The sequence below is a fragment of the Lathyrus oleraceus genome, chromosome 6, assembly GCF_024323335.1.
Source record: "Lathyrus oleraceus cultivar Zhongwan6 chromosome 6, CAAS_Psat_ZW6_1.0, whole genome shotgun sequence".
Lineage (NCBI taxonomy): Eukaryota > Viridiplantae > Streptophyta > Magnoliopsida > Fabales > Fabaceae > Lathyrus > Lathyrus oleraceus.
Window position 1 is genome coordinate 130047802 of NC_066584.1, and position 10699 is coordinate 130058500.

A 10699-nucleotide genomic window follows, 5' to 3' on the forward strand; every position below is an offset into this window, starting at 1 on the left:
AGTTCATGGTATCAATTTCAAAATGACTGCATTGCTTTTAACAAAATTTTAAGTTTAACAAAGGCAAAAAAGGCCAAAAAGAGTTTGAGTGAGTATTAGTTCTTTTTGTCTTTTGAAATTTTAAGTCAAGTATAGTTAAGTTCATTTACAAATTTGATTAAGAAAAGAGTTTAAAAATTCAATGGCATAAGGCCAAAGTTTCTAATTAGCAATAGGTCCAAGTTTTGAAAAACAACACAAGCAAAGAAGATTTTAAAATAAGGGAGAGAATTGAAATTAAAGAAGTGGGGAAGAGATGAAGAGACTAATCCTAAGCAAAAATTTAAAAGTTAAGAGTTGAAAAGGTCTGACCAATGGGCTGTAATCCAATAGACAAGAATGTCATATAGAAACCCAAATTTCCCTTGGACTTTAGAATCAAGCAATATCAATACAGAAATAGCAAGATGAAGAGCAAGGCATCAAATAAAGATAGCCACATCCAAGCTTAGCAACTTCATGATCTTCTTCATAATCTTCCATGTATCAGATGAATTCATAGATAGGCACTAGGCACAGGTTCAAAGTAACAACTTCAATAGGATCATGTAGCAGATGAACTCAGATGGGATCACAATACTTGCTTCAGTTGAAGTTTCAGATCAGTAGCACTTGGTTTCATGAAAGTTGGCATTGGCCAAGTCCTTTTGCATAAGGAGTATTGCCTAATTCTAAGTCCAATGTCTCGGAGCAAACCCAACAGTCCACACAAATGTCTTTTAGGGTTCTTGTTGTTATTATGTACATTAAGGTCAAAAGACCACAAACACAAACACAAACAAGTATATACAATCACAATATAATCACAAAATGAGGCTCAAATGAGCAAAGTGAAAATGACATTAAAGTAAACAAGTTGAATGGTATGAATAATGGCAAATGAATAAAGATTTAAAATTAAAGTGCATAAAAGTAAATGACTTGAAATTAAATGTTAGTTGTTAGTTGAGTAGAAATTAGTATTGCTTTTGCTTTTGTTTAAGTCATTCTTTGGAGAACACTCAACCCAATATTCACAAGCATAGATCCTTGAACCAAGACATCTTTCAAAGAAAGGAAAAAAGGCCAAGTTTCCACACAATACCATGAAAGAGGGGAGACTTACAATCTCACTTACTAGAATGATATGCCTTTTGTGTCAACAATTTAGCACTATGTTAAGCAATCGTAATTGGACTTATATAGAAGTCAAAACTATTTGAGGTCGGGCGATAGATACTTTAGTGTTAATGCATGTTAGAGATATGGTATTATGAACCATACTCCTAAAACATACCACACTTAAAAGAATATGCAAAAGAGATGGACTTAGTCTCATCCACACTTATGTTGATTCTGCAATCATTTAGCCTTAGGATATAGAGACATCATAGGTCCATGAAATGAATGAGAAGAGAATGGGATTGAGATGAAGAGGGAGGGGAAATGGAATCAACACAAATTGGTCAAAGGAGGACTTTTATCAAATTAAAATCATTCATTCATTTTCAGAGATGAAATATACATTTCATCAATCCTCTAAATCCAATGATTTTAACTCAACAAAGTTAAATCAACCTTGACCAAGGCCAAACAACACAAGTCAAACTCAACAAGTCAATATCAAAAGTTTAACACAATTTATTTTATATTTAAACAATTAAAATCAAATAAATAATGCATTAAATTAAATTATGGTTGGTCAAAATCCTAAAACCTTATCAAAACACCAAATAAATGGCCATGAGATTTATCATATGTCAAACAAGGTCAAAGGACCTTGGAGAAAAAAATTCATTAATTTTGGAAACTTAAAACTATTTTTAAATAATTAAAAATATTCACAAAAACAATTAAATCATGAAAAATATTAATAATGATCAAAAAAATAATTTTAATTTAGAAAATGAAAGACGAATTTATTTAATTTTTTTGGGTGAAACTTTCATATTTTTTTGATCAATATTAAAATTAATATGAATTAATGAAAATAAACCAAATAAAACAAAAATCAGAAAATAGGAAAAAACGTGGACCACTTGATATCCCTCATTAATTGAGGTGGTAGATCAAGTGGCTGCTAGCGCACATTCCATGGTGGACACAAGTCAAAGCGCTGCAGGGATGGTATGCAAAACCAAGGCACGAGATTAAATCATTTGAAATGGATCATGTGGTTCAGATGAGTGTTAGTACACCGCCGGAGCCAAAGCTTCGGTCTCCTTCTCCGGTGAGCTTCATCAGACTGGTTCACTCACAACCATCACCAAAATTAAAAAGAATGACATGAATTTAAAGTAAAAATGCTCAGGATCTCGAATCTGAACTCAACTTCTCCTAACTCCAAGTATATTGAAAGATACAGGGAGATGAATTTTGAGGTGCATGATTCGAGTTACTTCGGTTTGACCTCAAAGCAACTCAATCTTGTTTCCTACATTGGTAGGAATTCATACAACCAAAGATCAAGAAGAATTATGGATAATTGAGTGAGAATCGAAGAGATGAAAATTTCTGGAAAATACCTTCAATGCAGGTATGTATTCAATCGATCTTGCTCTTGCTTGCTATTGATCTTGCTCAGGACACTTTATGGAGTGGAATTGGATGAACAAAAGGCACATGACTCTTGGTGTTTTGAATCTCAAAATAGTGGAGATTCAAACTCAATTTCCAATGGAAATTCTCAAGATTATCCTTTGAATGAGAGGGTTTGAAGGTTGGGAATCAAAGCTGGCGCGTTGGGTCCTTAATTCTGATGGAAAGGGGTTCTATTTATAGCCATATGGGTTGATATTTGCACACTTGAAATGAAGATCCAAAAATAGCAATTTACATTGCATGGGTGCATGTAGGGGTGGCAAACGGGCATGCCCGCCCCGTTTAGGCCCGCCCCACAAAAGCCCGCAAGAAAACGGGGCGGGGCGGGGTGGTCAAAGGTAGAGATGCGAGCTCACTTACTAGGCCCGCCCCATTTAATGACAGGCATGCGGGCATGCCCGTTATTCTCTTTAAAAAAACTTTTTTTCACTCATGATGATATAATTTAAAAAAAGTACTCATACATCCTAATACTACTAAAATCTAATAAAGTCTTTGCTAAATAATGTATGTAAAAACACACTTGCATTGCATAAAAATCACTATCATTATCCTACATCTAATAATTAAATTCAACAAACCTTAAATTAAATATCACGAATTCAACACAAGTTCAACACCACAAATTCAACAAAAGTTCAACTCCATAAATTCAACAGAAGTTATGAAAGAAGTCATAAATACTTTAATCTAACACAAAAATCTCTAAATTCTCTACAAACATAAAAGATGCACTCATCAATCTTCATCTACGTCATGAACATATGATGCTTCAGTTGTAATACTTTTCGCCAAGCTTCCATCATCATTATCCTCATCCTCACCCACTAAATCTAAAAAAAAAATTAAGTGTAAGTAACAAAATTAAAAGAATCACAAAGTATTAAAAGAAACTATAATATTTGATTATGTACCAAAATTGTTGAAACCGTGAAGCCAACTGCGAGTACAAATCAATGCCTCTACATTCTTCGATAACAAGCGACTTCTATATTTGTTTAGAATGATCGAACTAATACTGAAAGCAGATTCAGATGCAACAGTAGTAATAGGGATGCCTAACAAATCACAAGCCAATAAAGATAACTCTTTAAACCTATTCCAATTTTCCTTCCACCATTGAAAAACATTCAAGTCATCAAAATTTTGATAACTTAAATCCACACTTGCCTCATCCAAATAAACATCAAGTTGAGACTTTTCGGTCTCTGTTGCAAGTTATTGTTTGTGTGCTTTCAAATCCTATTATAATAAAAAGGAAAAGAATAGACACATGTTACAACATGTAACAATTGACAATGTTTAACAACATGTAACATATTAAAACAATCAAATTTAGACAACATTTAGCAGCATGTTTGTAACATTAACAATAACATATTTGTCAATTTACAACATGTTATAACAACATTTAACAACATGTTTCTTACATTAAACAACAACATGTATAACAATTTACAGCACGTTATAACAGCATTTAACAGCATGTAACAGTTTACAGCATGTTTCTTACATTTAACAGCATCATATTTGGCAACTTACAACATGTTATAACAATATTTAACAGCATGTAACAGTTTACAGCATGTTTCTTACATTTAACAGCAGCATATTTGGCAATTTACAGCATGTTATAACAGCATTTAAAAGCATGTAACAATTGACAGCATGTTTCTTACATTTAAAAGCAACATATTTGGCAATTTGCAGCATGTTATAATAGTATTTAACAACATGTAACAATTGACAGCATGTTTCTTATATTTAACAGAAGCATATTTGGCAATTTAGAGCATGTTATTAAAGTGTTTAACAACATGTAACATATTAAAGCAAGTTAATAATTAGAGGAGGCTACATACATTGAACAAACTTTTAGTTAACGCGTGTGAACTTGATTCCCCTCTAGTGATGGAAGATGGAGTTTGAGAGGTTGTAGAAGACGAAGTATGAAGGAGACGATACATCTCAAAGAGAGTGTACAATTTCTACTTGATTTCATTTGTTTTAATTGTTGAGGTAAGTGGATCAACTATTTCATACATGTATTCCAAAGAGGTAAGCTTAATCCTTGGGTCAAGAACCGCTCCTAGAGCAAGAACCACACTATAATCACTCCAATACTTCTCAAACTTGATCATCATTCTTTCAGCCATGTCTCTTATAAGAGTGTTTTCATCTTTGATGCTTGCCATCAAAACACACTGAATTTTCCAAATCTGCAAAAAATACAAATTGGAAATAGGATAAGACGTTACGGAAATTAAGTTTGTTGTCTCATAAAATGGCAACAAGAATGTGCATATCTTATCTCCTCTTTTCCAATCATCTTCGGAAGGGAAAACCTTATAATTATCATCATGAAAACTAAGGCTTGCAAATACACGTCGGTACTTCAATGCACTTTGAAGCATCAAATAAGTAGAATTCCATCTAGTGGAAACATCGTAAGATAAACTAGCCGATGTTTCAATACCGCCAATGAGTTCAATGCATTCCTTGAATTTTTTCATTCTACCCTCAGAGCCCTTCACATATTTGACACTTTCCCTAATCTTTTCCAATGCATCACCAATTACTTTCCAACCCTCTTGCACAATCAAATTTAAAACATACGCTGAGCAACGAACATGAAAGAACTCTCCCTCAAATAATAACCAGTTTTGCAAGACAAGTTGTCTTTTCAAGTGAGCTTGCATCACGTCATTAGCAGAAGCATTATCTAATGTGAGTAAAAAAATCTTCTTCTCAATTCCCCAATCTGATAAAAAGTCAAGAATCTTTTTTGACATTTCAGATCCCGTGTGTGGAGGAGGCATATGACAAAAGTTTAGAATCTTACTCTTCAAATTCCAATTGGAATCAACATAATGAGCAGTTAAGAAAATATAACCTTCACTTGTACAAGTTATCCACATATCAGAAGTTAGTGAAATTCTATAGGGAATATTATCTAACTCCTTCTTAAGAGCTTCTTTCTCTGTCTTGAATATTTCATCAACATCAGCCTTAGCGGTATTTCTTGAAATAGGAGAAAAGTCAGGGTTCAGATATTTCATCCAATCCCTAATTTTTGGAAACTCCACAAATTTATACGGTAAATCATGTGCAATGATTGCAGTAGCACACATTGATCTAGAAACCTTTTTATCTATTGTAAGATTCTTGAGTCTACCTTGCAAGTCCATCATTACTTGACCTACATCAGCATATTTGATTTTAGTGCAGTTCTTCATATGACGATTCAAAGTCGTGGTACCATAATACCTATCGCCACCCTTCAAAATCTTTGAACAACCATTACACTTAGCCAATGGATTCCCATCTTTATCCGCCCCAAGTTTAGTAAACACTTTCCAACAATCAGCACTTTATGTTCTGGCCTTCTTAGACTTAGGTATAACATCATCTTCAATTCTTCTTAGTTCATTTACGCCTTGAATTATTTCATTCTCTAAATCAACCACATTCACTTCATCTACAATTTCATTACCAACGGTTTCTGAATCCATTTCAATAATCACCTATGTATCCAAATAAAAGAAATTAAAATAAATACAAAGTAGAATATGGTAATAAAAGTTATTGTTGGTTGCTCATAAAAATACAAAGCTTAATGAAATAATTATTGCATATGAAGCTTAATGAAATAAGTATTTACAAAGCATATGAAGAATATGTCAACAAACTATTCATTCACAAATATTACAGGTTTTATTAATTCACAAATAATTATTGAGTAAATATCTACAAAGCATATGAAGAATATGAAGAATATGTCTACAAAGCACATGTTTTATTAATTCACAAATAATTATTGAGTAAATGTCTACAAAGCATATGAAGAATATGAAGCACAGGTTTTATTAATTCACAAATAAGTATTTACAAAGCATATGAAGAATATGAAGAATATGTCAACAAACTATTCATTCACAAATAATTATTGAGTAAATGTCTACCAAAGAATGAAGGGTTATTATTAATACCACTTTTGTGAACTGAAATCTTAATATTACGGGTTTTTTCAGCTCTTGTTATTTGTGTTATAAGCATGTTATTAATTGTAAAAAGTGAAAGAAATTATATGACTTAGCTCTTGAAAACAGCTACTAGTAAGTCATAAGTTACAAATACATACTCCTATCTTATTAATTCCAAATACCAATCTTGTTATTAATTCCAAATACCACTCTAATAATTGTAAAGAAAAGTACATCAAATATTCCAAAAGATAAAGACCAACATAACTTCAAACCACACCAGAACTAAAATTAAAGGAAGGCTATAATAATTTGATGAAAATGAGTTAACCAGTGTTGATATGAACACCAATGGCAATAAGAAAGATTGTAATGAGTCCAAAAAAGATGATTGTATGAACCAAAATAGATACACCACTAGTATTGAAGATGAAGTAATGATATTCTACTGTTTTGGTGTTTATATTTTGATTTTGATTTTGTGTGTCTGTGTGTGGGACTATATACAAATCTTAGAAGGACTTCTTAAGCTACCTGACAACAAGGAATGTGCAGACTGTTGGACCAAGTATACACTTTTCACAAACCACTATTTTATATTGATTAAGAATACACATTGATGTTTTTATTTTTGTTTCATGAAGCTTAAACTACTACAATAGTTCATTCAATTCAATAGGTTCTTTTTCATACTACGATTGTACTTTTAGTACTTCTATTACTTGTACCAACTCGGAGACTAACTGTGCACCTTATGTTCGCCGAGCATGGTTATAGGTATCTTATAAAACATGCGAGTCAGCGATACTTTCAACTCGATACTTTCAGCTATTACTTGTACCACTAGTATGCATGTTTAACAAGCCTGAACTTAGCAACACAAACAGCATCACTGCTATCACCACTGGACCCCAATCCGCCATTATACTACTGTAGTAGTTATTTTCTTTAATTAATTTTATCAAAAACAAAATTCAAAAATTTCAACTATGTGGTCGACGAAGAGAAAGCTGAAACTTACCTGAACTGTATGACCGACAAAGAGAGAGGTCAGATCGACGAAGAGAGAGGTGAGACTGGAGAGTGAAACCGTTTGTGAGGCTGATGAAGAGATAGATATGATTTCCAGAGAATAAATCAGTTTGACGAAGAGATCAATGTAACCCTAATTTTGGTATGGGCTTAAGATTATTTTTCTTAACTTATACCCGCCCGCAGGCTGAACGCGACCGCCCTAGGCCCGCCCGGAGCGAACATACATAAATACGCGGGTACAAAATCCAGGCTCGGCCCGCCAAAAATGACGAGGAAAATAGGCATGGCCCGCGGGCCAGGCCCATTTTGCCACCCCTAGGTGCATGGGAATGTAATAGGCCCATGTAATCACTCATTTTGGTCCACAATTGAGTATAAACATTGTTGAAGTCATGTTGGAAAGTTATGCATTTGTGTATGAAAGGTTCAAGTTCACTTATGCCAAATGATGATCCAATGTTCAAGCCATGCGTGGGTCACTCATATCTTGTCCAAATGGGATGAAGTTAGACTTTTTGGAAATTTTAGATCAAGAGGAACAACTTTCATGTTGAACACTTTTTCATTTTAAGGTTGGATCATGATGAATTTTATGGTGGAAGTTGGGAAAATCAAACATGTCAAAAAAATTCTAAGTGTCAAGCCATATGTTCACTTATTCCACCTTGGCTAAATTTTTATGTGAGCTTCAAATGAAAAAGTTTCCTTCATCAAAGTTGTATCTCTCTCAAAGTCCTTCAAAATGGTCACAAGTTTGACCTCATTTGTATTTAATATGAAGGAGTTGTGTATTTTTGAAGTTGGGGAAAATCATTTGTTCAATAGCATTGGTCCAAAATGACCTATAATGTATCCTCATATCATATGCACATAAAAGTTGAATTTTATCTTCCTCCAAACATAAAAGTTAAAGTAGACATCTTGAATTTGATTGTGCAACTTGGAAATGTTTCATCTCCTAAAAAATGAGCAAGTTATGGCCTTGGGAAGTTGACCTCCAAATTAGGGTTTAGACAAAATGACCTATAATCTTTCACCATAAAAAATGACTTTCCAAGAAAAACTAGCTCTAGACATCAACATGAAAGCTGTTTGGAATTTCACTTAGAGTAACTTTTATCTTGGAATCATTTTCATATGATAAAAATTATAGGAGACAGGGTCTAGGGAACCCCAGTTTTGATCAGATGAATTCCTCTGGTCAACCACTATGAACCAACTTGCTAGCTTGCCATTCTATTGACTTTTGGTACTCATGGAGGATCATATATGCATAACATGATGAAATTTGAAGTATCCCTTTAAATATTTGATCAATTGGTGAAGAAGCTTGTTGAAGAAGTTACACAAGATACCCAGAGGAATTAGGGTTTCCAAGGCAAACCAACTCCAAACTCTTGATGAATTCTTGATCAAAATAACTTGTGAAGATCATGGGGATTCATATATGATGCTTAGAGCCATAGTAAACCAATTTTGATTGAGCTCCTTGCCTTGAGGGTCTTAAACCCTAGATGTGAGCTTGATAGTACATGCCCTACCTATAAAAGAGTTAGTATATAAAGGCATATTTTTGGTATTTTGGTTAGTAAAGATGATAAAGTACAAAGTATGATATAATAAAATGTGCTTGGTGATATCTCTTAATGCAAACCCAATGAATGAGGGGTAAGGAGGATGCCAAGGTGTGATCCTAATGCCAATGCATATGATGAGATAGCATGAGGGATCTTAGGGTCAAAATTGGGGTCTTACAGTGAGGTCGTATTCGTTTTCCGAGGTACGACACCTATCCCTAGGCCTACCACTTTTCACTCATCTATTAATCCTTATGTCAATAAAAATATATCTAAACCAACTTCTTGAGTTGCCTTCCAAATTACTCCAAGTAAATTTATTTCCGATTGTTGGAACATCCACCAATTCCATTAGATCAATAAAATCATTAGATTCTCGTCTTTCTCATATTCTTACTTGATTTCTTATTCCTTTACTTTCCTTTATATTTATAACTGAATTAAATTCTCACATATACATCATTCCCCATGTCCCATTTATCTTTGAGATTCAATAGTTTTACCCACATTCTTCTCTTCCTCTTAATGATACATGAAGAGTATATATTAACAAAGTAACACACATTTCCTTTCCAATATACACAGACTCCTATGAATCATTCTCCCATGAAACTGAATTGTGGCAAGATTGATCCTAGACTCCACGTGATTAGTGTGCCCCATGACATACCCTAAAATCCTTTATAAGACCAATTGACCTCCTTATTTCTCCAAAGTCTAACAATTTTATCATCATTCATTACTTTCATTTTTCCCCACACTTATTCTTTTTCCATCTTGATCTAAAAGTTCAATTCCTCTAATTTCTTCCTCATAGACTTCCTCTCCCTCTTTTCCTGATATACCCATGGTCTTGATTGCATTCCAAACTTTCCTGTTACATCTTTCTCCATGCTTGTCCAAAAAATTCTAATTCCTTGTATTACTTCTGAGTTTGTTGTCGAATCACAACATAATATTGATCCTCTTGAGTATTGGTCTTTTTTTATTTAGAATCGGGTTATAAATGAATGCTTTTAAATTAGGCCATAAAAGTTTGGGTAGATTTAAGTTTTGGTGGAATAAGTGTAACATAGTAAGAATGTTGGATTCCTTCACATGGTTCTTCCCCTTCTTGAGATGGCACTTCTTTTGATTTGAACTTTTCCTGATTTGGGCATTTAAATGTGTTTAAGTCTGTCATATTATTGACGGTTACATATTTTTTTCTTCTTTTTCAGTTACATCCCCTCTCCCCGAGGGCCCGTTATCCTTGACCTTTGGAATTGTGATCCTCATCAGACCTTGAGAGTCCTCAATGATCTTGACCCTGAATACATCCTTGTTTATTTCCACGTTAGATGTTTCACTAGGACCAAAATATATTTTGTCCATACCAATATCCTCACCACATCCATTTTGGATTGTTTTCTCTTTTCTTCATCTAAGCATACATATACTCCCATAAAAAATGTTATGAATTCAAAAAATTTATGGGGCCTTGTA

At 33.6% G+C, this 10699-nt stretch overlaps 1 protein-coding gene across 1 annotated transcript; it reads right to left on the minus strand.

Annotated features, from left to right (window-relative positions):
* Positions 1 to 4607: 4607 nt before the first annotated feature.
* Positions 4608 to 5807, minus strand: LOC127094388 (zinc finger BED domain-containing protein RICESLEEPER 2-like). Its single transcript, XM_051033230.1, has one exon. It carries the CDS (start codon positions 5805 to 5807, stop codon positions 4608 to 4610), a length of 1200 nt encoding a protein of 399 aa, XP_050889187.1.
* Between the last annotated feature and the right edge of the window lie 4892 nt (positions 5808 to 10699).